The sequence below is a fragment of the Eptatretus burgeri genome, chromosome 10, assembly GCF_056783735.1.
Source record: "Eptatretus burgeri isolate ZD-2024b chromosome 10, Ebu_testis_v1, whole genome shotgun sequence".
In the NCBI taxonomy this organism is placed as follows: Eukaryota; Metazoa; Chordata; class Myxini; order Myxiniformes; family Myxinidae; genus Eptatretus; species Eptatretus burgeri.
This window is the reverse complement of record NC_140970.1, coordinates 98353158-98381043: the sequence shown is the minus strand read 5'-3', so window position 1 is coordinate 98381043 and position 27886 is coordinate 98353158. Positions and strand designations below refer to the sequence as shown.

The 27886-nt window shown below is 46.5% G+C and overlaps 1 protein-coding gene across 2 annotated transcripts in view; it reads left to right on the top strand.

Annotated features, from left to right (window-relative positions):
• The window catches only part of LOC147019242 (substance-P receptor-like), a 71980-nt gene that overhangs the window by 9904 nt on the left and 34190 nt on the right, over positions 1-27886 (top strand). Inside the window, exons 1-2 of one of the 2 annotated variants that reach the window (XM_085899574.1) lie at positions 709-1304; positions 19535-19729. In XM_085899574.1, the coding sequence (XP_085755700.1) occupies positions 904-1304; positions 19535-19729 (596 nt within the window). In that variant the 5' untranslated portion in view covers positions 709-903. Of the gene's footprint in view, positions 1-708; positions 1305-19534; positions 19730-27886 lie in introns of those variants that run through there. The other variant, XM_085899575.1, reaches the window with a different exon arrangement.

Genomic DNA, 27886 nt, shown 5'->3' with positions numbered 1-27886 from the left:
TGTTTGAGCACCTTTTGGGACCACATCTGTAACGATAGTTGTCGTTGTTTGAGCACCCTTTGGGACCACATCTGTAACCATAGTTGTCGTTGTTTGAGCACCCTTTGGAACCACATCTGTAACCATAGTTGTCGTTGTGGTCCCAAAGGGTGCTCAAACATCTGTAACCATAGTTGTCCTTGCTTGAGCACACTTTGGGACCACATCTGTAACCATAGTTGTCCTTGTTTGAGCACCCTTTGGGACCACATCTGTAACCATAGTTGTCCTTGCTTGAGCACCCTTTGGGACCACATCTGTAACCATAGTTGTCCTTTTTTGAGCACCCTTTGGGACCACATCTGTAACCATAGTTGTCCTTGCTTGAGCACTCTCTAACAATTGTATGATGTAAAATGTCAAGTGATTAATTTTGAAAGTTTTAGGCAAATATATCCATATCGTATTAGCTCCAATATATTAAGACGTGGAGAACACTAATTTAAAATTTCACATTTTTTTATTTTTAACCTGTTTTCATCAAGTTTTAGTTCGAGTACAAACCGGCCACGCGGACGGGCGTTGCATTTTGAGATGCTTTCTTTTTCATCTTTGTGTTTGATCCTCCCAGCGAAATCTTCCTTCGTCGGAATTCCTTATGGCCTCCCCACCTCCCCATGCCCCCCATCAACCACCACCCACCCTATCACCATGCTGTTGCATTGCGGCTTTTCGTGCTCGCAGAGGCACTCGCGTCACTCTCGCTTCTTTGAGATCATCTTTTCCCATTGATCACGGAACGGAGCTTCAGTTGAATACAATCTCGAGTCCTTTTTCCTTCCTTTCTACTTCAGACTGAATCTCAGATGGCTCTCGTCGAACCCGGGACCTCCAATTAGTCAAAGCGTCACACAGGGTGTCCCCATGGCGGAACCTCCGGATCCGACCTCAACGGTTGCAGCTGAGGAATGGGACAACGCGACCACCGATAACTACACACACAACCTTTACGAGCAAGCCGACTGGAAGGTGACACTGTGGTCTGTGGCGTACGCGGCCGAGGTGGCGGTCGCCGTCCTCGGGAACCTGGTGGTCATCTGGATCATCGTGGCGCATAAGCAGATGCGGACCGTGACCAACTACTTCATCGTGAACCTTGCTTTCTCGGACGCGTCAGTGGCTGCGCTCAACACACTCATTACCTTCACGTACTCGGTGCAGAACAAGTGGTACTATGGCGCCCCTTACTGCCGGTTCCATAACTTATTTCCCATCGCCGCGGTGTTCGCCAGCATTTACTCCATGACCGCCATCGCGGGTGACAGGTGTGCCTTCCACAACATTCATTCACCCATGTGGGTTTTGTCAAGAAAGAACGTGTCAAAGTCCCATTTTGTTTTTAAAATTTTTGTTTAAAAATTAATTATTTATTTTTTAGTTTTGTGAGATTTTTTTTTATTTTTAAAGTTTTTTATTTTTTTTTTTAAGTTTTAAAAAATAATAATTTGTGTTGCAATTGGTGAGTGCGATTTGGAGCTGTTTCAGGAGATGCGTTTCAGAAACTCCACGATGTGAAATGGCAATTGCGATGGGACACTTTCCAAACGACACGCACTTTGTGACAAGCGGACGTTCATTCCATTGTGAATTTTCATGACCGGTTCAACATCACTAACTTTACACGAGTCATGATGAGCGTTCCAACGACACGTGACTGACTGGTGTGATGCGACAAAAGGCGACAAGTGTGACGCCACGAGTCGTAACATGGAATTGCTTAAGCGTCACGCAGCAAGACGGATCGATCTCAGCATTTTAATCAAAAATTTTTGGAGAGTGTACCAGGTGCACATTGATCCCCACACTCCGAGCATTTGGATCATGCAAAGTGAATGCGTGTACACTTCATGTGTATACATTCGTATCGATGTCATAAGCCAAATATGATATTTGCTTTTTGTAAATTATTGAATTTTATAATTTCAGAAGGGATGTGTTAATGCCCCGAGCTATTGAAGGTTCGTCATATCCAACTGGAATCGTGAAATATGTGTTGAAACAATTTTCCATCTGCAAATGAGAATGTGTGAACACTGAAGCAAAGTTAAACTGTTTTTTTTGTAAGACCTGAGCACAAGTTCAGTTTTCGCACTGCAGGAGTACATTGAAATCAAACAAACGAACACCTCGGATTATCATGACAATTTTTCCAATGTGTGGTTTTCATGCAGAGAATTGACGGATTCTATTACATGATCACTTGTGATGGCCACGAGCACCAGGAATAGCGCTACACGATGCACTCACACTATTCATCCTTGACAACTCAGAGTAATTACAAACAAACAAAAAAAACCCCTTCATTTATTACACAAATTGCTCATCCCTTTATTTGGGCGCTTTATTGGCCAGACCGCTGCCTCAATCATTCCCGAAAATTTTTTTTAAATAATAATAATAACCCAGCTTACATACATGAAAAAAACAAGCTCAAATGAGCAAAGATCCTCGTCCTCTTAATGATGACGTCATAAAAAAAACGAAAATGACGTCATTGTGATGTATCAGGTTTGCGATAAATCATCTGTGCTAATGCCCGGCTTGCCGAGTTTCGCAGATAATGGTATAGGCGATATTATGACGTCAACTTTTTTTTCTCGAAAGAATTTCCAAAATCGGAGATGGTTACTGCTGCACGTGGGCTTTCGACAAAAAATATGGCAAGTTTCACGAAGATGCGATGAAAACTAGGGGTTGTGAAACAAAAAATGTCAATAAAATAGGAATGACGTCATAAAAATTGATATGACGTCATAGTGGTGTATCATATGTGCGGTAATTCATCTCTGCTAATGCCCTGTTCGATTCCCGCAAACAGAATTCAAAAAGCTTATCTAGTTTGAGATAATTTTTTAGGCGATTTCCATTAGCGGAGATATTTTGACGTCATAACTTTTTTTTCTAGGAGGAATTTTCAAAATCGGAGATGGTTACTGTCTGCGGAGGGTATTTTTACATATATATGCCAAGTTTCAGGAAGTTTCGATGAAAACTGTAGGCTGTGAAACAAAAAAGTCCACAAGAACAACAACGTGAGTAAGACTTGGAGATCCTCCATGAGGATCTAAAAACGTAACCTGTTCAAACCTGCTCATCCAACATCCCATTCCAGAATCATGGGCATTAATATGGAGTTGGTCCCTCCTTTTGCTGCCATGTACTGGACACACGCACACACGCACACACACACGTCGAGTTGGATACTTTGAGACCTGGTAGATCTCGGTTCCATCTCCTGAAACCCATTTGGAGATAGCAGTGAACAACAACAACTTTCATATCCTATTCCTGATCTTCATTCATAATGATCTCTCTGACTCTCTTGAAAACCTCCTTTTTATTTGTTTTCTGTTGACTCCACCCTCTGCCGTGACATCCCTGATCCCTCAGACAGGCAAGAGCTCTGCAGCTCCTTCCCTCTCTTCAGACATTGACAAAATTACAAGCTGGTGAAACGCTTGGACGATGTGTTTAAATCCTGACAAATCTCACACTCTCTCCATCTATTTCATCAGTACCATCTGGCAACCCAACCCCCTCCCCCCTCCTACTTTCTTAACAATCATCTAAAGGAAGTTCGGTCATTCAACCTCCTGGGTTTCACTAACGGCCATGATATTTCTTGGGCAAACCACATGTCAAAGCTCGACTCCAAAGTCAGTCGCATCCTGAGCCGTACAAAGTCCTTCCTTGGCACACCTGAACTCCTATCCACGTATCCTTCATCCACAACTTCATGGAGTACTGCTCTCCCCTCTGGGCTGGCGCTGCCGCACATCTTGCTCAGCTTGACACCGTGAAAACCAAGACCTTCAACATTATTGAAACCTCTCACGATGAAGCTGAACCTCTATGGGCCGATCACTTCGCCATTGTAGACAGGTTTCTTTGTCTTCGACCACCTCTACTATGGTGTTGCGCCCTACTCTCTCTCTCTCTCTCTCTCTCTCTCTCTCTCTCTCTCTCTCTCTCTCTCTGCTCCCTCCCCTCTCCTTTCCAGGTTTCTTTGTCTTCGACCACCTCTACTGTGGTGTTGCGCCCTACTCTCTCTCTCTCTCTCTCTCTCTCTGCTCCCTCCCCCTCTCCTTTCCAGGTTTCTTTGTCTTCGACCACCTCTCCTGTGGTGTTGCACCCTACTCTCCCTCTCTCCCTCTCTAGGTTTCTGCAGGGCACATGCAGTCTCCCTTTAACCCTTTCTGATGAAACTACGAAAATCCAGATCACTGCTCACTTTCACTCATTTGTTCCTTTCTTATCCCTCCACATGGCTCAGTCCCATGAACTTCCCACGAACATCTCTGCACTTGGCATTCATGGCCCAACACACTCCTGGTTTACATCGGTTCTCTTTAAATGCAAACAGCATACAAATGGAAACTTTCTTGCCAGTTTGGAATAGAGCTAAGCTTTGCATAGGAGAACTGAATGCTCTCTTTTGGGAGTTTTAATAGCGAAAATTTGATTCCACAAAACACACACACACACACACACACACACACACACACACACACACACACACACACACACACACACACACACACACACACACACACACACACACACACACACACACACACACACACACACGTCTGTCCATGCAGTTGTACTTGTTGCCATCACTTGTGTTTCTCAGTGCCTATCACGAGTACTGCTCTGCAGTCTTCGCAGCTAAAACCATTAGGTTTGGTAAAACCATTGTGAGGTTTCAGTCATTGAGAGTGTCATCTTGTACGTTTGCTGTGTCCGGTTCGGTGGTGTCAAAAAAGATGATTTGGTAAAACTGCAGAGAGTATCAAAACAAGCTGGAAAGATCCTCGGAATGAAACGTAGACATCCTGTAAGTGTAATTTCTCAAAAATGAGTGTTCACGAAGGCTAATTCCTTCATACAAAATACTATCCACATATTACGTACGTTGTATGAACAGATGAGGTTTGGGAGGAGGGTGGAATGGGTTTGATGTGCAGAAATAATTTGTCCCGTTTTCTGTTTGCGTTTTTAACGAAAGTCGGTCATTTATATTAAAGGGGTCAGTCGGTGACGTTGGGGAAGACGGATACTGCAGTTGTTGTTGAGTTGTTGTCTTCGTGCAATTTTGATTGGTCGATTACCTTGACAGTGGGGTTTTGTCACAATGACTTTAACTACATTTGCAAATTAATTGTGCATTCTTTTATTTCATCCGAAGATTGTGAGCTTTGTTTGACCGTGCAATTTCCCCCCCCCCCCCCCATTTTTGTGGACATAGTGTAAACGACTGTTTCTTTGCACGGACGTGTCTGCACAATGTGTCTGCATGAGTAATTGTGTATAGATTTGACAATGGCCGGGAATTTTCGCTCGGCTGTACATTCCCCCCACTGCAGATTTAGATTTATTGCCTTTTTCTGTTAACCCTGAGAATTCCTTCCACGTTTGCTGAATCCATCCACAATTAGTCAATGCAATTTATAGGGACAATATGGATGATTTTCCTGATTGCAATTGGTCTGGGATGTGGTCACACCAATTTTATGAACACTTGCCGCCGTGGCAAAAAGTAATCATGGATTTTCTCCCTTGGCAGTGTCAGTTGGACTCAAAATGGTTTTTCTCCTGAATATTTATTTTCCAAGTCCAAAAATACATTCGAATGGTTTCAGGAAATTTGCGTCAGCCGAGCGAGAAACTGTGAGTGAAAGGCTTAAAAAAGGGCTCTCCGTAAATTATGTCAAACACTTTCAGCAATTTTAGACAACCCTCTCCCACCACAAAACTTTGTGACGCCCAGAGACCCAGTCAGAATTTAATAATGCTCCGTGAGACAACCGGCGCACCCCTCCACAACACGAAATTTGTTCGTTAGACCATCTGTCCTGATTCTGGGAGGTCGGCGGTTTGAACCCAACCCTGGCTGAGTCATACCGGACACTCGAAAATGGTACGTGCTGCTTCCTTGCTTCATGGTCAGCATTTTAAATGGATAGAGCATGGACAAGCCACCAAAGTTTGGGAACCATTGTGCAAGCTTAATGGGCCTAATGGCCTCTATCTGCATTGACAATCCTTGGAAGGAAACTCATCGATATAATCTCTCTCTCTCTCTCTCTCTCTCTCTCTCTCTCTCTCTCTCTCTCTCTCTCTCTCTCTCTCTCTCTGCACAACTTTACAGCTACAAACTCCATACTCAGGGTACAGATACAACTTTGTGTGGGTAATAACATGGGTGAGTGGCCGCTGTTATGACTCTTCACCCGGCCGAGTAATGACAGAGTCGAATGAGGGTTCTCGAATGATACGATTTATTTCAGAAGATGGCACTACGCATGCGGAATGCAGCCCAAAGGCCCTTCAGTCAGGTGCCCCCGGACCACATTGAGATTCTTACTTCAAAACAGTTGTATATATAATCACACAAAAGCAGAAATGGGTGTGGACTACAAGTGTGTGCTTAAGGGATAAAGAAATAAAGAAATAAATGCGGCAGTGGGCTTCTTTCCCCCCTCCCTAGGGGCCCTCAGGGAAGTTGGATCAGTCAATCCTCAGATTCGCAACCCAACAGTTCATCTTGCAAACTAATAACTTTCTAAGACTCCTACACCCCTACACTGGCACCTGCTGATAGCAAAGGCGAAACTCTGGTGATGACTAAGAACAGGAATGTGTGGGATATCAGCATACACAGTTTTCCCAAGGACATGCTGTTGTGCAGCTGCAGAGCCATAAAGAGTTATCAAAGACATAGTGAAAACAGCATGATACATTTAAAAGCAACATTTTAAAGCAAGGTTTGAATAATACACAATTACAAGCAAGGTTAGAATCCCGACAGCTGATTAACACACAGCTAATGGTCCAAAATATGACCACCTAGCATATCATCATAACAGTTTCCCTCCTTGGTCATATTTTGACCATACCCAGCCACACCTGATACTCACCAACCGAGTGGACCCCTATTTGGTTCCTGTAGCAGCTACCCCTAGGCCCCCGTGCCTGCCAAACGGGATTTGCAAATGCCGTGGATAGCCATCAACATTCCCCAAATGAGAAGTCCCCAACTGCCAGTGGTTCAGGTTAGCTTCTGTTGCCTTTTGTCTTGCCCACTGCCACAAGTCTCCCATTAAGTTGTCATATACAAATTTGATGTTAGTTAAGTCCACACAATATTAAAGGCACTACAAGTCTATACAATATTAACAGCAACATTATTATTTAGGCAATTATACTCAACACTAATTACAACAATAATATTTACAATATGCAAATGTAATAATGGGTGAGCAGCACTGTGAGCGCTCAAGGCATGGTGTAAGCTCCTTTCTCAACTTGCGCTAGAAGACAAAAGAGTCTCATGAGATGCATATTTACATATAAGGGTCATACAAGTATTTTCCATACATTCCTTCACTATCTGGTATTGTCCATTTTCCACGATTATGCATATGCTAGTCAAAACACTGCCACATCTATCATAAACCTCCATCAGCATTTTACTTGTAGATTTCCTTTCTTTCTTGTTACAACTTCCTGTATCTTCGTGTGTAGTGAGATGCATGAGTCCATGTTTGGCTTACCTTTTCACTTGAAAGTTCGTTGAGTAATCAGTAATACCTGGAAGAGTCTTCCCCAGGGCGCCCTCCGCCAGAACACCTTGTTGGCTCCTCAGCTGGTGGGGGTCGGGTCTGGTTGTGGCCCCATACAGAGGTCCTCGGGGTCTTACTTCCTGAGTTCGCTGTTAATTATTATGATGGCCTGGGTGAGGGGTGAGGCTTCACAGCATTTCTTTAGACAAATGGAAATGAGACGTTTGATCAGAAATACTCCAAAAATGATTCCCATGATGATTAGGATTGCTGCCCCTACCAGGCACAGTAACCAGTCTCCCCAGTCATGAAATATAGATCTCCACCTGCGTAACCCTCCTTGCGTTCCACTCGATCGCTAGTGAGAGCTTCAAGCCTTATAGGTGAAAACACCTATAAGTGAAATGTGTTCTTCTCCGGGAGGTTACTGTATTTTCACAAGATTTCACAACTATACTCCAAAAGGGTTCTTTCGGGGCCCATGGAACTTGGGTAATTAGAGATGCATGTTGACCCCATATGAATCCTATTTGTGCAAAGTGCCCCCACTGGGTTTTGTCTTGCGTTTTGTTCTGCCAAGCCACTTCTGTCTTTTCTGCATTTTCTGACGTCCCCCCCTCCCAACAGGTTTTATCATAGCATAAGACCATCGAATCGATTTTATTTCCTCGTTTTCATTCTATCAAATCATAAGTTTCCTCGGCTTGGACGCAAGACAGTTCTATGAGCTGCTGTGGCTGGATGGTTGTCAGCCCTCTGGAAATGAGTGGTGCGGTCTTGCCAGGTTCCTTTGAAAATATCTTTACCTTATCTAGTTCTTGGTTGTATGTTTTCCCCAACCTTGCGTATTCACCTGCTTCCATTCTTTCTCCAGCCGCTCCCCTCCTATGTCGCTGTGGGGTTGGTACTGGTTCATTTCCGTGTCCCCCTTTGCCACGGAGGTGTATACGGTTTCTTTGGCTTGAGTGTGTTGTGTTGCCTAGTGATAGGTCCCCCCCACAAAGGAGTAGTGTCAGTACCAGGAGTTGCATATTGTGTCGTCAAAGGTTCTGTCACTGTCTCCGTTACTACAAGGTTTACAGCATGCCACTGCACTGAACACTGCAGTCAACTGCAACATAATGACAAGTATTTGTGTAAAAGATTATTTTTAAATGATACCTCCGTACGAGGCTCCCACCATGACTAGAGCTTGCAGGACTGGAAGTTGCTCTGGGTGCGTGGTGAGTGGACGTGAAGGCCAGAGACCTTACTGTACACTACTGTGGATTTTGATCAGGCGAGCATACCTTCCATCCATCTCCTTGTCTGACGGCCTGTAAAGTGTTCTGGTGTTCGTTGCCCCATCTTGTGGTTCTGGGGCGCATCTCAATCTGTTCACCATTCTTCCTAACTCCCCTGCACTATGTCCGTTACTAACTGCCATCGAGATGTACGGTGTTAGTCCTTCTCTGTGCTTCATTAGTTCGCGCTCTCTGGCGGCTTGTTTCACCTCCACCGCCGCTCCTTCCTTCCCGATCCATCGGTTGGTTTTCATCAGAGTGCGTTTGACGGTGTAATCTCTATGTGCTTTGGCCACGTATTCATAATCCTGCCCTGTTTCATCGTAGTCAACAGTGAGTGCAGTGCAAAGCCAATTCCATTCCTTCCAGATCGATGTCGTTGCTAAGCAACCATTCCTCTACATCCCTTTAATTCCGCTTATACTTCCCAAATCCAATGAATTTATCCTGACAGATAGAGGCTCATATAAAGACAACAGACATGCTTTTCTGTCCGCTTCCAAACAAACATCTCGACCCTGACAGGCAGAGAATCGAAACGCTCCCTCGTCAAGGCCCACGATGGCTGCGTGTTCAAACAGCACGAGCCCCGCCCGTAATTTTTCCCAAAAAACAGCGCATCATCATAAGTGCGTAGCCTACCAAACGTCCTTGTTCTTGGATGTCTGACATGTAAACACGGACAAATGTGTCCAAGAGCCACGTCCTAAAGGTTTTGTCTTCACCAGAAGAAGAAGAAGAAGAAGAAGAAGAACAACGCGGAGCTCTCTTAGAGCCGGCGTTCACTACGCGAGACGCGGCTAAAAGATAAACCCACATTAAATAAAATCCGTTCCTTGTTCAAAGCATTTAAAATCCCCCTTTCCATCTGTTGTAGTAATCAACAATAAACCTTTTCGATCGGCTTTATTCTCACAAAACCCATACGCATATCTACAACAACATAAATATACATAGGGTAAGAATAACAAAATACAATAACTTGTACACATAATACTGAAGGCAAACTCCATACTCTAATCCCAATTACATTCCTCAGAGTACACCATTCCTAACACAGTATACTACATACCATTACTGTTCCAGCACGACCCTCTACGGAGCACGCGGCATACGAGTCATCACCAGCCACCGAGTCATCACCAGCCACCGAGTCATCACCAGCCACCGAGTCATCACCAGCCACCGACCCCCATACACAGTGCTGCCACATCCGCCCAATCTCCGTTGCCGCTAATCACAGTACGGCACTTCATTATCACAACACCATCCATCCTAAATCCCTCGGTCCTGCGCCTCTTCCGCGTCTCTTTTTTTTTTCTCTTTTCCTCTTCCGGTCACGAAGCCCAATCAACAACAACAACAACAACAACAACAACAACAACAACAACAACAACAACCGGAACAAACATATATATATATTACAGCCTTGTTTCAAAGCATTGTCGCTTCCATGTTCCGATAGCGCGTGCACTCGCCTCGAAACACAAAATCGAGCGATCCTTTGAAACGTCAATGTCCTTATTAATTAATTTTACCACAAAGCTATCTCTTTAAAATCTAGTTTGTCCACCATATTCAAAATCAGCCGCCTCGAGAAATTCTTGTACATTGCTCCGACAAGCAGGCACGTTCACAGCAGGGTGTTAATTGCACTTTCAAGTTTGACAAAGCGCGCTGGGCCCATGCGTGATTACGTCATCACGCACTCACATGAGCAATACGTCTTATCAGCGCGTTGGTTTTACCATCAAACTCACGGAACAAATATTTGACGACATCTCAAATACGTTCGTTTTAAATCGGAATTTTTACAGAATCCTAAGAAGGGCGTCCCCATCTTGTAAAATGTGCTAATCCATCTCGTAAACCCTCACGATAAGCTGTCCTTCGACGGGACGATTTCGTGCTTTCGTCGCGCCTGTTAAATCCTATGGCACGTCACGTGACTCGCAAAACCCCATAAAATAAGTTTTTTTCCAGATTTACGAAAATCAAGTATAAAACATGCTTAATGACCCCAACAATGAAACCAGAATTGAAACTGACGTTAAAACGAACCCGTAACGTCGATCAGCCTTACGAAACATGCAAAGTGGAAACAGAACTGAATTTCAATTTGAAATCAAAATGATGCTCCGTGGAGACCATCCATTTATCACGTACAGTGTTCAAAGCCAAAACAGCATACAGAGTTTATCGGACCATGAGAAAATCCGAACGTTGGTCCATTTGACATCCCATTTGACAAACTGTCTGCTGAAGTGGTTTTAATTATTCAATTCCCCATCCAGTTCACACACACACACACACACACACACACACACACACACACACACACACACACACACACACACACACACACACACACACACACACACACTCTCAATGACATTTTCCCATCACTGAATTAACAACACGTGCAGAATCGGTCATCATGGTCCTTCCTCCAGATTTGGTGTGCGCAATTCACCTCGTCCAAAGTCTTCACATTGACGATGACGACCCATCATTATCTCCATACAAACATACAAGTTGTTCCACACATACAAGTTCCAGGTTGGAACACTCAACTTACGTCTAACACAAAACTCAACCTTCCCCACCACATTGTATTCACAAATACATCCAAACAGGTAACTTCTACAAACAGCCCTTCTCCTGGCTCATTAACCTTGTGTTCTTTTCCCGTTGGTTCAAGAATCCCTCTGAATCTAATCGCTTACGTCCTGTCTCACTTTGTGACTCCGTTAGCCACGCTGCAAACGCTCTCCAGTGTTTTCCACTTTCACCGATAACTTTAAGTGTTGTTCCTTTGGGTAACTCTATGTTCTTTGCAGAGTTATTCCCCATCTTTTGTTCTTATCTTACCAACCGCCTAATAGCTGTAAATCGTTTCTCCTTTTACGTCGGGACCGGACCGAAATCCCTTTCAATCAGCCGCCTAATAGCTGTAAATCGTTTCTCCTTTTACACCGGGACCGAGATCCCTTTCGACCCGCCGCCTAATAGCCTCAAACCCAATGAAGGCCTCTAACCTTCCCTCTCTTGGTACAGGATTCCAACCTGTTTCCTCCTTATTTCACACGGATACCTTTATCCTCGACCCTTACCGGTTCTAACATACGGCCTGCCAGCCCTCTTTGTGCCCTTCAAACAAACCGCATTCGAATCACCTCATATGTTTTACCGTTACAGTTCTTGATCCGAGCAGATCCTGGAGCTGCGTCCAGCGGGCACTGCCCACCAAGTGTACAGTTTTCACCTAACTAGGGCTCCCTGTCTTAGGTGCCCTATACGTGCAATTTCCACGTACCTTTAGCTGAACCCTTGTGATCGCTGTACACCAAGTGGAGTCCCGCCGTCCACACCGCCAGCATCAGTCGCATCGCATCCTCGTCGCCAATTGTTATGACTCTTCACCCGGCCGAGTAATGACAGAGTCGAATGAGGGTTCTCGAATGATACGATTTATTTCAGAAGATGGCACTACGCATGCGGAATGCAGCCCAAAGGCCCTTCAGTCAGGTGCCCCGGACCACATTGAGATTCTTACTTCAAAACAGTTGTATATATAAACACACAAAAGCAGAAATGGGTGTGGACTTCAAGTGTGTACTTAAGAGATAAAGAAATAAAGAGATAAATGCGGCAGTGGGCTTCTTTCCGCGCGCCCTAGGGGCCCTCAGGGAAGTTGGATCAGTCAATCCTCAGATTCGCAACCCAACAGTTCATCTTGCAAACTAATAACTTTCTAAGACTCCTACACCCCTACACTGGCACCTGCTGATAGCAAAGGCGAAACTCTGGTGATGACTAAGAACAGGAATGTGTGGGATATCAGCATACACAGTTTTCCCAAGGACATGCTGTTGTGCAGCTGCAGAGCCATAAAGAGTTATCAAAGACATAGTGAAAACAGCATGATACATTTAAAGCAACATTTTAAAGCAAGGTTTGAATAATACACAATTACAAGCAAGGTTAGAATCCCGACAGCTGATTAACACACAGCTAATGGTCCAAAATATGACCACCTAGCATATCATCATAACAGCCGCAGCCTCAGAGGCCGTTTTGAGGCCTCAAATTGAGACCAAAGTGAGCAATATAGCAATTTTTGTCAGAGGACGATCAATTGGTCTCAAAATGAAAAAGCTGGATTTCTTTTGGGGGGGGGGGTAATGTGTAATCAAAAGGGCGATTACATTTCTTCTCTGTGTGACGATTTCTAATCATTCTATCCATGATCAATTGTGTGTGAAATCGATTTTTTTTGAAAGAACTTTGTGGAGCCCTCATTTACTGTCTCTCTCTCTCTCTCTCTCTCTCTCTCTCTCTCTCTCTCTCTCTCTCTCTCTCTCTCTCTCTCTCTCTCTCTCTCTCTCTCTCTCTCTCTCTCACTCTCTCTCTCTCTCTCTCTCTCTCTCTCTCTCTCTCTCTCTCTCTCTCTCTCTCTCTCTCTCTCACTCCCTCTCTCCCTCTCTCTCTCTCTCTCTCACTCTCTCTCTGTCTCTCTGTCTCACTCTCTCACTCTCTCACTCTCTCACTCTCTCACTCTCTCACTCTCTCACTCTCTCACTCTCTCACTCTCTCACTCTCTCACTCTCTCACTCTCTCACTCTCTCACTCTCTCACTCTCTCACTCTCTCACTCTCTCTCTCTCCTTTCTCTTGAACATGCACACACGCTCGCTCAACCGGCCATCCTATCCGATGTTGCACTATCATTTCACATGGTGGGCGGTATAAGTAGCTCAGAGCTTTGTATCTTAGTGAAACCAAGAGTGAAACACAATTAACCGTTTTATAGTCCATGAAATAATTTAAATTGACAGGTTAACTTAAACTTTTCCACTCACTGTGTACTGATACTTTTGTAAATATTATTACACGAACAAATACAACTTGTCTCTTTACTGACAGGAATATTAAGGGAGGGGGGGGAATAAGAAGGAAGGGAGGGATAGAGGGAGAGAGGAGGGTGGGGGAGTAAGGAAGGAGGGGCAATGAGGAGGGGTGGGGGAGTGAGGAAGAAAGGGGAGAGGAGTGGGGGGGGGAGAGGAGTGGGAGAGAGGGGTGGGAAGGGGGGCAGAGGAGGGGGCATTCTGGCAAGATATGACGTCCAGTTTAATGGCACACATACTGATGAATCACCCTGCCTGTGAAACACCTGGATGACAGTTTATAGGTGGGTCGGGATTCGAACCTAGGCTAGACAGCTTAGAGCGAGCATGCGTACCTCTTGGCTATCCTGCCATGATGTTGATGAAATGTTTCATGTGTTTTTTTTTATTTATCTATCACGAAGTGACCACAGAACAACGTGGGGCCATCACAGGTGAGTAGTCCCTGAACATTACTGAAGTCGATCGATATACAGTTTTCAGTGACAGTGTGAATATTGTAGAGTACTCAACAAGTGGCTTAAGCACTCCAACTATATGGTTGATAAGGAACGGCTCGCTTGGCACACGATTAGCAATCACCGAACCATCATATTAAACATACACCTCCCGGAAATGCCCAAAATATCAAATATGTCTAACTTGGACAAATGAACACTTTTTTTTTAGCAGTCGGAACTGCTGCGAGATTAATTTCTGGAGCTGAATTTTAATAATTTGGTTTCGTTCAAAAGAGATTCTCGAGGTTATGGTATGTGCGGAAATGAAATAAAGCCACGAACGCTGGCGTCTCCAGGCATTTATAAGCATTGCAATGTATACAGCGATTCGTAGGTACGATGAACAGGAATTCGATAATATGAGTGAGGAAAGTGGAAAAAAAACAAACTTTTTCAGAAAGAAATCGTTGCGGCCTGTTTCAAGTCAACGCATGGTTGAGCAGCCCAAAAAAAAATTGCGGCTTCAGACCTCAGTGAGGTAACCCAAGATGTGCCTCAAGACCCTATCGAGAGTGAGGTGGCCGAGAATGCGCCTGATAAAGGATATAATTAAATAAGGCCGTTAATGATCTTCAACAGGGGTGTTTTAATGAAACCAAACACATAATTTTCAGTCGTGTACTTCCTTGGAGTTTTCTTCGTATGCATGTAAAGTTTCAGGCTGCGAGGTTTCATGGTTTTGGAATTTTGGAGGAGACACACACACACACACACACACACACACACACACACACACACACACACACACACACACACACACACACACACACACACACACACACACACACACACACACACACACACACACACACACACACGTTGAATATTAATTGGTAGAAATAGATAACAGGTATTTCTGCAATTACAGCGTGGATAGATAAGCAAGTGCAATCTACTCGCAGCAGCTTGCACGATCATTTGGCCATTTGCGGAGGTCTTAGACCTCCATTTGCAGAGGGTCTGCATTTGCAGTACCCTCGACACAACAATATTTACGACACTATTTCTGTTTTTCTGGTTGTCGTCACTTCTCTTGGTCCTCCGAGAGATCTGCTTCCAATAAGCCGAGTAATCGTTCGAGTCGTCTGTGCGGACATATATTTTGACTCCTCTGTGTGTTTTGTTCTTCATATTGAGTGTTCACTCCTGTCTATCGTTTTCTGCTCATTCTATTTATTTTGAACCTGCAACTCGGGCTCGGATAGGTTTGGACCCATAGGGTTTTTTTTAGATCCTCGTGGAGGATCTCTAAGTCTTACTCACGTTGTTGTTCTTCATCTTCTTCTTGTGGACTTTTTTGTTTCACAGCCCACAGTTTTCATCGAAACTTCCTGAAACTTGGCATATATATGTAAAAATTCCCTGCGCAGACAGTAACGATCTCCGATTTTGAAAATTCCTCCCAGAAAAAAGTTATGACGTCAAAATATCTCCGCTAATGGAAATCGCCTAAAAAATTATCTCCGAAACTGGGCAAGCTTTTTGAATTCTGTTTGGGGGAATTGAACAGGGCATGAGCAGAGATGAATTACCGCACATATGATACATCACTATGACGTCATATCAATTTTTATGACGTCATTCCTATTTTTGGACTTTTTTGTTTCACAACCCAGAGTTTTCATCGGATCTTCGTGAAACTTACCTTGTATATGCAGAAAGCCCACACGCAGGCAGTAACCATCTCCGATTTTGGAAATTCTTCCTAGAAAAAAGTTGACGTCATAACATCTCCGCTAATGGAAATCGCCTATACCATTATCTCCGAAACTCGGCAAGCTGTTTGAATTTTGTTTGCGGGAATCAAGCCGGGCATAAGCACAGATAATTTATCGCAAACCTGATACATCACAATGACGTCATATTTGTTTTTATGACGTCATCATTAAGAGGACGAGGATCTTAGCTCATTTGAGCTTGTTGTTTGTTTGTTTTGTTTCCAAACTGTTTCCCATACCCACTCCCTGTGTCTCCAGAATCTCTGTCCCATTATTCACCACCTTCGGTTTAATTCCTTCCTTATTCCTCCTGTTTCATACAAATAATTTTTTTTTTTTAAAGAAACGACAAAAACCTTTCCTCCTCTCTCTCTCTCTCTCTCTCTCTCTCTCTCTCTCTCTCTCTCTCTCTCTCTCTCTCTCTCTCTCTCTCTCTCTCTCTCTCTCTCTCTCTCTCTCTCTCTCTCTCTCTCTCTAAATGGCAATTTTAAAATGTTCAATCTTCCCACATAATTGCTTCCTGTCGGGCTTCCATTCTCCCATTCTCTACACCACTGGATGACTCGTAAATCTGTGCCTCATTCACCATTGTATTTATATCACAGTCTTTCTTTGCACTTTTAATCATCATTGTCATCCCAATCCTGATGTCTGACCTTATCTCTCCACCTTTGGAAACCCTAAATCCTACCCTCAACCCTTTTTGTACTGTGTGTGGGACTACCATGACCAACTTCCTCATGTCTTCCCCCCCCCCACCCACATTTCATCTTCACACCCGGATTTCCCTACACCTGCTCCAGGCTTCCCCACCCCTGCTCGGTGTCCCCATATCCATCCATTCTATACTCCTTCCCCTCCTTGCTTCCTCCATGCCCTACCCCCTCCTTGCATCCTTAACACCAACCCCCTTCTTTCTTCCTTCACTCCCCGCACATCCTTCATTACTTCGCTTGCCACCCCCTCGTTCCTTCCTTTACGTCCTTCATCCTCCTTGCTTCCCTCCTTTACGTCCTTCATCCTCCTTGCTTCCCCTACACCCCACTCCCTCTTTGCTTTCCCTTTACCCTGGACTCTTTTTTTTTTTCCTTCCCAGATTCCCAGTCCCTCTCTTCCACCACAGCACACTGAGCCTTTCTTCTTCCACAGTGTCCCGGCCACTTTCTTCTCCCCCTGAGGTCCCAGCCCTCACTTCTCCTCCTGTGTCACAATCCCTCTTTTCTCTATCTGCGTACCGGCCCCTCTCTTCTCCCTCTGCGTAACGGCCCCTCTCTTCTCCCCCAGCGTCCTGCCCTATTTCTGCTTCCCCAGCGTCCCATCCCTCTTTCCGATACCCCAGAGTCCCTTCTCCTTTTTGCTTCAACAGCCCCTGCCCCCCCCCCCTTTCCACTTCCCCGACGTCCCACCCCATTTTCCATTCTCCAGGGTCCCGTCCCATCTCTACTTCCCCAGCATCCCACCCCCTTTCTGCTTCCACAGCATCCTGCCCCTATCCACTTCTCCAGCATCCCACCCCTTTCCGCCTCCTCAGCGTCCCACCCCATTTTCACTTCCCCAGCATCCCACCCCCTTTCCGCCTCCTCAGCGTCCCACCCCATTTTCACTTCTCGAGAGTCCCATCCCATCTCTGCTTCCCCAGTGTCCTGCCCCTTTTTCACTTCCCCAGCATCACACCCCTCGTCACTTCTCCAGGTTCTATCCTATTTCTGCTTCCTCAGCTCGGCATGCCTCCATCCTGCTCAACATAAGTCCCATTCCACATCCTCATGCCTCCCTCTCTCCACACTCCTCCATCCTCCCCTCTTTCCCCATCCTTGCCATCAACACCTCCTCTCCTATCCCTAACTCAATGAACCTCCACCATTTGAGGTCTTCGCTCCAATTTGACAGATCTCTCAAACCTGTACCGTTGTCGTAATAAGGATGAGTCAATTTTCATCTCCCTCTCTGTCAACATGGACTATTTTATAACCACCCATCCCAAATTTACCTTCCTCTTATGTCGTGATTTCAATTGTCACCATGCCAATTGCCTTGGTGTTGATACCTCTTCAAGCAGCCATGGCATTATAGTAAATGACCTCTGTGACTCCATAGGCCCCACTCAAACAGTGAAGTTTCCATCCCAGATTTCTTCAAATGGTACATCCTCCCTTCTGGACTTGTTAATGACGAATTTTCCATCCAATGTCTCCTGTTCCTCTTCTGCTCCAATGCGTTCATCTGATATGCTTGTGCGAATCAACATCTCTTTGGCTATTGTCAGAGAGCTGCATTGGCCCAGTCCTGCTCTCACTTTCAACTGGCGCTCCTATCCTCACACCTTGCCCTCCTTGATGCCGTGGAAACCGAGGCAATCAAATCCATTGGGATCTCCCGCAACAAAGCTGAGTGTCTCAAGGCCTGTTACTCTCATATCGTTAGTGGCCTTTCTTTATTCTTCCGTCTCCTTCTTGGTCTTGTACCCCTCTGCCCTCTCTTAGCTTGGCTCTGTCTTGGCTTTGAGAGTATGGCCGACAAGGTGCACATATGGTCTGCCAGTAACCCTCTTCTTGTTAAACTTGCAAAATCCAGGCTCACTGCTCACCTCCATCATTTGTTCCACTTTTTTTATTGCCTGTGAACAGTCTTTTCTTGAACAATTTTTTTTTCTTGAACAGTCTGACCAATCCCAATTTTTTTCTCCAGGGCTTCAAGACAGCTGTTCACCACGACCTCACGTCATCCCCCATCCATACTCATGATCTTTTTTATTCCGAATGACCCTATTTCCAAGCACTAGCTTTTTCTAGGTTATTGTTATCCCCCCCCCCACACCCTCCTCTCCCTCACCTCTTTTCGTTTGTTAATTGTCGGTTGATTTTTTCTTTTCTTTTCCTGTTTCATCCCTGCTTTTCCTTCCTCTTCTTTCTGTGTTTCATTCAGCTTGGATGCAGCTTGTTCAGCCCCATGTGTCCTTCCCCGACCACTTGATCCGGCTCTCACTCTCACCTCCACTCTGCTGCTGGTGTTTCCCCATTCCCATTTTGTTCCCTTCCATTTTGCTCTAGCTTTTCCATGAGCTTCGACCACGTGTTGAAATGTTGAAAAGAGGGAACGGAAGGAAAGAGATTGCTCTGGGATGGAATGGGTGTCAGAGGGGAAGGGAGTAATGGATGAAAAGATGGCATGTTTCAAAAAAAGTTTTGTTTCATTCTTTTCTTTTCTTCTTTGCTTTGTTTTTTTTTTTTTTCTGCTGCTCAGGCTTCACAAAAATGACACAGGTTATCACACAGGGTAGTAATAGGTGGCCTAACGTGGCAACACAAACCGGCTGGCAGCTCAACACACATTCCTATTCAAGATCACTGTGACAGCTTTGTTGGCAATTTGTTCCATCGCTTTTAACTGGAAAGCAACTCAACAATCCCAGACTTGAGAGCTGAGTTATCCATCTCCATTTGCTCTTTTCTTTGGTTACTATGCACAAAACCTTGTTTCTGCCAACTACCACCAATATGTTTTGTATCCCTCATCCTTACAGGTACATGGCGATAATACATCCACTTCGTCCACGCCTCTCGGCTTCAACCACCAAGATGGTGATAGTAGCTATATGGCTGTTCGCAGTGATATTGGCAATGCCTCCCTGCCTGCATGCCACTGTCAACCACTACAGTGATCGTGACATTTGCTTCATCAATTGGCCGAACTATGATCATTGGAACACAAAGTTCATGTGAGTTTCACCGAGCAATAGGATATTCTTACATTTTTTTAAACTGAATACTGTATTGTACTCATTCAAATTCTGTGTGTGTGTGTGTATATGTATATGAATGTGTATGTATACATATTTCTGCGGGCTGGGGGTCGGGTGAGAAGACCACCAAAGGGGGAAGCTATCTCGGGTTCTCACCAGACTCCCTGGAATTACAGGCCGTCGCACATGGATAATTCCGTGACGCGGCGGGTCGCTAACCAACCGTGAACGTGAATTACTCAACCACGTGACCTAGGGTCCTCCCGTCTTTTGGTTAACTGAGTTACCTTATTAATCACGTGATTTAATTACCGGGGAACACGCCCTCGGTACGCCTTGTCCGAACTGGATCACTTTACCGGATCGGATGCAGCCGAGCGACGCTGCCAAGGAAGTACCAGCTAAAAGGAATGGATCGTTGGGAATAAAGTCCCGGCTAAGCGAGGATTCGGACCATGCTGGATCAATGAAAGAACAGACAAAAACAAGCTCGGAACATTTCTAATAATAATTTATTTACAAGCAGGTGAGGAAAGTTATGTGGCACAGTGAATAGTAGTTTTATTGCTTTGTATAATGCAGGGAGAGGAAGAAATGTGAGGTGCGACAATGTACAAGTGACTTACGAAAGTAGACACAGAGCAGACTTAACCCGAAATAATAATCTTCTGCAATCTTAACTTACAAGGACAGGCGCCATGACACACACACACACACACACACACACACACACACACACACACACACACACACACACACACACACACACACACACACACACACACACACACACACACACACACACACACACACACACACACTCCGATGAAGAGGAGTTGATGAAGAGAAAAAGGAGAGGAGATGAGGCTAACAGTCTCTCAATACCTTGCACGATTGCCTGATTGCACCACCAATATGTATTGGGGGGATGCTCCACTTGGCGATACCTCCCTGACAGCTGGCACACAGTCTCTTGCTTTGTGGCACTTCGTGCAGCTAGCGTCGGTCCAGAGAATGAGACGCGACCGTCGGGCATGAAGGGAGGGACTTTGGTGGAGAAGGTGGAGTCGAGAGCAAGTGGGTGGAGTGGTTGACAGGACCAGGTGGGTGGGTGGACTCAGCAACATGTGGGCAGAGAAGGGCGGAGAAGTGAAGGCGGAGTCGCAGGCGATGACGACAGAAGTGCGGGTGAAGAAGGTGGAGAGATCAATCCCAAGCCAGGCAGAGAACGGGACGAGCCGACAGTAGCGATGGCAAGACACCAAAACCGGAACTGGAACTATGGAGGACAGCCTCGCCACCCGTCCTTTATAGACCCTGGGATGCAGCGTGGGGGCATTACCCCAAAGCGAGGTGTCGTCACCCAAGTCGGCCACTCTGATTGGGCCCGGACCACTACGTGGCCCGGCCGTGATTGCTGGAAGCGGCTCCACTCCACTTCCGGCAAGATAACTCCAAGCGGCGGAATTGTCTCGCTCCGAGCCCCATGATATTGTTGAGGTTTCCCGCCAGAGCGTCGCCACGAGCACGACCCTCGATGAAGCAGTGGGGCCGTCTCGGCTCGATCGCCAGGAATTTACACATCACAAGCCCGGGTAAGCCCAGTTTGAAGGGTCCTGGTAGTTTTAGGACCGAAATACGCCAATGGGGAGATCACGTGGGGTAGGGTTAATTGCCAACTTCAACTTACCTAAGTACCCACGTGATCCAGCTACCGGGGTACTTCACCCTCGGTGGAACTTGTTCGGAAGCGAGCCGCTTAAGCAGCCCATCCCGTGTTCGTAGCCGAGCGGTGATATCGCCGAATTCCGCCGGCCCGATTATCTTGGGACCCTGGCAATGGTCGATTAATCCCTCACACGCACAACATGCTCAGCCAATGAAGGAAACGACACGACGAGCTGAGTACATTTAACAATTGGGGTTTATTTTACAATAATAAGCAGGGAATGAGGGAAGCACAGAAGGGAAGATTTATACCGAATAATAAGCAAGGCAAATAATATACAGCACAGGCACTTATGCAACTTTACTACTTACAAGACTGGCGCCACAAACAGACACACACACACCCAGACAGAAATGGACCCCCTGGGTCTTTAATGGGACCTCCAGCCCGGAGGACAGTCGGGCTGAGGGTCAGGGAAGCTGGCTACCTTGCCACGAGCGTGCAGCTGGACGTCCCCTTGTCGTGAGACTGGTGTCGCCGTCCCAGCCAGGCGGAAGGCGACAACGCGAAGCTCTGGGACCGGGACGAGGTCGCCCCAGAAGCCAAGGTGATGAGCCGGGCAGAGAAGAAAAACGGGAGAAACAAGCAGGGAACGAACGACGACGAAATTGCCTCAGAACAGCGCTTTTTGTGTACGCTCTTTTAAAATACTCATCCGTAGTAAAACCCAGCTGACTCAGGAACAACCTTCCCCTCCTCAGACCACACCTTATCCCCACTCCCGCTCCCGCTCAACAAATGCTTCTCTCCTCCCCACTCACCCTCCCATTGGACCGGAGGCCCCATGTGACTCCTCGTCCGCTCCCGATTGGACAGGCGCACGGTAGGCAGGGCACTCCCTCCCTTGGGCGGAGTCTCCAGCGGGGGGCGTTCGTGGCTCCGCCTAGGGCCTCTCCTCAAACCACGTGGTTAATGGCGACGGTGCTGGGTCGGAGGCAGAGCGTGGAAGACGCCGGCTCCCTGCCGATTGGCCACGGTGGCGTGGTGACAGGAGTGAAGCGAAGGCGAGGGCGATGCGGTGCGGTCGGCGGTGGAGTCGATGATGTGGTTGGTGGTGTAAAAAATAACCAAAAGAAAACTGAACTGTGAAAACAACTTCACAGCGCAGGAATATTTAATTACCCATTAGACCAGGGTCGGGACCCTAACTGGCAACATGTACTTACCGATATAACTGAGATAAAGGACCTGTATGTTGTGTGCTCATGGCTTCCAAATCCACAACAATATGAATCTCCCCGCACCAAAATCCGCGACATGAATTGCCTTGCACCGATCTCCCGGACTGTGCCCCGGTGACCAGCCAAGGGTCGTGTCAGCCCCGCGTGCCCTCCCGGGCACTCCCTATTCGCGCTGAGCATTGCCTGCTCCGCGATGCTATGCAGCCTGAGCGATCCGAACTGCACAGCACGCCTCTGCCTGATCATGGCTTTGCCGGGCAGAGAGACGAGGAGTCGTCCGCCGTCTGTGAGGAACACCCACGGCCGCCAGCGAGGACCGACGGTAAGGTGTTAGGATAAACCCATGCACTGACTACACCAAAGATGTGTTACTCATGCCCCGTTCTGTACGATGAGAAGGTGTCACGAGCTAAGCACGGGTCCACCTGCTATCGAGCATGTTCCATACAGTGTGCACAGATCCGCCATTAAGCACGTGGTCAGTGCGCGGGTCCGCCTGATTCTGTTATTATGTGCGCGCGGCCAACCCCGATCTGTGTCAGGCATTGAGGGGAACAATCGGACATAATAATTAGATGGAGGTTTGGAATGAAAAATAATGTAGATATAAGTATCAGATGGAGAAATACAGGGAAAAGAGGATGCCGATGTAATTAAATCCAGAAATGTATTGAAAAGAAGGCACCGCCGTATCTTGCACACTTGTATCCTGTACAACGTGGCGTAGTTGTTTTTCTATTGTCAGCCTCTGACGATGTAGTTATTGGCACCAAGCTGCCAGCCCCGCTCTCACCGATATTGGGTCATTTGCTTCTGTGTTGTGAAAAACAACATCCGTGCAGCCTCTTTGAGAGATATTCATTCGTATGCCTTTTCAATGCCACCAGTAATCTCATCCCAGATCATTGGAAATGTCAGACGATCATCTCAAGCTTGCGGCAGAGATTCCTTTGAAGGTATCACTGTATCCTCGCAGCTGCGCTGTCAATGCTCGTGTGGTGTGGTCGCAGCTTTATATTCCTCTCTCCCGGCTGCGGCGCGTGCTGCACGTGTTGGTCTCTGCGCGGACGCATACATTGAGGGTGTGGCTGCAGTTTTTACAGGCGGCTGTCCAAGTGCAGTATCTGCTTTGATTTATTTCAAGAAGAGGAAAAAAATAGGTATTAAGATCGAGATATAATCAGACCGAACTATGAGATCCACACAACGCACTGTCCCGTTGACCCGCTAAACAAAAGGGAAGGGACTATCAGAACATACATTAATGGAATAACTATCGAGGGACCGCTGTATGATGGCTGCTATTGCTTTGGAGTGATGCGGTTCCCAGAACCGCAACAATATATATATATATATATATATATATATATATATATATATATATATATATATATATATATATATATATATATATATTGTTAAGGATTAGGCGGTGGCGGGATTCGCACCCGACTCTTGACCCCAGTGTTAAGGATACAGAGGAGTGATGGGGCTTGCACCCTACTCTCAACAGCCAAATGTTCGATATTCGGTGTCACTTAACAGCACCGCCGTCTCCGGGGTTATAACGCCGGCTGGTTCGGCACAGGCCTCGGGTCACGCGCCTCGAATTACGATACCAACGTACACCCGGACCTTACCAGTTGGGGGAATAGACCTCGGTTACAGACTGGTTTTGTCAGAGACAGAGCGAATTCTGCCAGTCTGTGACCATTTTGGTTTAATATACAAATCAAGCAAATTGTTTCTCAGCATGGCACGAACAAACCCAAAGCGGCAACTTCATACGAATCAGGCAGATTTATTGGGGACACATCGGGGAACACAACACAAGCAAGCATGCACGACAATGTTATAATCAATCTATAACCCGTTCTTAACAAGGGAGCTACGGATTATGGGTTTCGAAGGGGACCCTAGCGAGATAAATCTTAGACAACATGCAGACAAGACACGGACAGCATGCAGACAAGACACAGAGTACTTGGTGATGCTTCATGGGCGAGAGGAAAACTGTCAAAAGCACGAATGCGGCTCATGACAAGCCGATGTCAACGGATTCGAGCACCCGGCTCGAGCACGCTGTGTGGCAAGAATGCGGCGTCGTCCTTTTTCTTCTCCTGGCACTGCTTGCGCACGCAGCGTCCAGACCCCGCGAGGTCGACGGCCCAAGACGAAAGATCTATGATATGCTCCAGCTGGCTTTTCACAAGGTCCAGCATACAAGTCCAGGCCTGGCATGTTCACCAGATCAGGCCAATCGGGGTGTTGGGCTCCGCAGGCGGATCGACGGGATTACAAGACATGTCAAGCCGTCTGTGAGTAGGGACAGTCAGAGGCTCCGTGGTTAGACACAGGTTGAACCTGTCGATGACCTCCTCTCGAAGCCGACTCCAGACTCACACAGCAGCCAGTTCTATTCCAGCCGATCACAGACTGACCCTCAGGTTCAGTTACTCCCTCAGGTTCAGTTTCTCTCCCAGCCGATGGCAGACAGACCTCATGCAGTCTCTTCCCTGCCTTTCTTTCGGCTCGCTCCTCACGAAAGCTGATTGCAAAACAGACACAGCCGTCCCTTGTACTGCCGATCGCGCCCCACCTCGGCGCTCTCCCGGCACCGCTTGCCTTCCTGGCCCTGCTCGCCTCCCAGCCGACTGCTTATCTAGCAGATCGCGACTCGACACTCTCCCAGTTCCACCCTTTCCTTCCGGCCCTGACTTCTCTCGGCCACACCCTCTCAGAGCGCTGGGCGGGGACTCGTTCACAGAGGGGAATGAAGAAGAAGAGCCTCTCAGTACACCACCACTGCACGAACAAAAACACGCCTCCTACACCTCCTGACACACATGTAATGTCCATTTACGAAACAACCTGGCAAAACATGCATTTAATGGGGGATCTGGGCTAATCCTATATTTAATAACACAATAAGGGCCATTTCTGCAACAATATATATATATATATATATATATATATATATATATATATATATATATATATATATATATATATATATATATATATATATATATATTGTACAAGCAGATATCCCGGTTCCACTGGGCTGTGTTATGTTCACAGGGTGTATTGCAATGGTTTTTCCGTGGTCACTGTGGTTCTTAAGATGGGTTTCTTTCTTCCTTATCTTTTCTTGTTTTGTTTTAATTCTCCTGCTACGGGACCCTCCTTCCCCTTCTGCCTTGTATTCCCCCTCCGAGGCCTCACTCGGTCTCGTGCGGCAAAATTGTGTGGATTTTTTGTGGGGAAAGCAAAAAAAAAGGAGTGGTGGTGAAAAAAAGAAAGGAAGAGCGCGCACGATGGGCGTAAGGTTGGCGAGAGGGTGAGAGAGAAAAAGGCGAGAACGAACGCAGGATGCGTGGTCTGGCTTGTGACGAGATACCTGGCCTGTAAGACCTGTTTGAGGATTTGAGTGATCCCTCCGAAGACAGCCTGTTGGAGGCACCGTCTGCGTTGACGACACTGGGACAGAGGAGAGCCTCACCGGTACAGGTTGATCGGAGAGGGAGCAGAAGCGTTTCCTCCTCCTGAGTGTCACCTGAGCCAACCTGAAGCAACGTGTGGCTTCAACGTGTTGCAGGAATTGTTCCGTTTCGTTCGTTGGCGAAGTTTGAGAACACACCCAGACAGAGGGAAGGGTGGTGGTGAGGCGTCATCTTTGTGGCCTGTGGCGAGGGTGAAGCCGCTGGAACCTCAACTCGAACAGGCCTGAATTCTTCTTCCCCCCCCCACCCACCTTTCTCCTTTACACATTATTTTCCTTCTATCTTGGCAAATATTCCTTTGTAATTTTGCCCCTCCCCCCTTTGGGATTACCTCTGGATATCTGGTGGGCCATTGAATTGCCTTGTCCATATTGTCTTGGCACCTGTCTGTCCTTGAATTTGTTAATTGTTATGATGTCATATATTTTATGATATACTTTGTTTGTTTTTTTAGTAACATGACTTGTCCATTGCTTGGTGGTATACCCTGTGTTTCTTTATCCTGAGTAAAACATTTGCATTTATTTCACTGTTTTGAATTTGTATTGTATTACTGGATTTGCATGCAATACTGTGTTGAAGAGTGGAGGGGGGGGGGGTGAATTGGCATCAGCATTCGGATGTTAACTTTACTCGGTCACACCTGACTGCTTATACGGCACGACCACACACGGGGTACGTATTGGTCATCCAAGCACGCCAATCAGAACCTCCAGAGCAATAGACGGTTCCCCAAGCCCTCCACCCAAGGGCGAGGTCGTAAGTGCTGTTCAAAGGGAATTCTTTCCCAACAGTTTGTGGAATATTTTGGAGTTTGCTAGAAATGTCCTTTTACAGCATAATAGTAGGTGCCTGCGTAATGTGAAAAGGTGAGTTGCAAGTCCTCAACCCCTTTCTTCTTTGAGATCTCAACTCCCCACCCACCTCCTCCCAGCCTCAAGTCTTCAAACCCCCTCTCCAAGCTCTCGGTCTTCTCTCTGAACCCTGCACCCCAACTCTGTCCACTCCTCCCTTTCTTCTTCAAATCTTTAAACCACCCCACCCCCAAACCCCAAGTCCACAAGCCCCCTCCAAACCCCAAGTTCTCAATTCATCCACTCCCAAACCCCCAACCCTATCCTCTCTCTGCAGCCCCCCCCACCCCCAAATCTCTGTCCTCCACCCCTTTCTTTTTCAAGTCCTCAACCCCAATTTCCTAATCCCCTCCCAACCACAAATCCACAAAATAGTCACCAACTCCGAAGACTACTGAGGTTTATCTGTGAAGAAGTGGACAAAAAGATAATTATACGTTGGACGGAATTGACTGACTAGTTTGTGATGATATTTGTTTTTTTTTTACTTCTGGGAGGTGTGCAAACCAATGACTCTGAGCATATACACCACATTATACATATATACATTATATATATATATATATATATATATATATATATATATATATATATATATATATATTGTTGCGGATTCGCGCCCGCCGGCGTGCTGACGGCCACGTAACTCGAATCGCGGCACGTCGCCCACCGGACGGACAATCCAGTCGTGACCCTCTCGGACTAACGCCGGGAACCAGTCACAGGTGGACCTTTCGGTCTCACCGCGATCGAGCCAATCGGCCCCCGCGTGGGATAGGGTTTCTCGCCAAATTCGACCTACCGAAGTACCCACGCGGAGGGTAGACCGGGCGATCGCACCTCGCCGCAGGTCGACTTCGGACACG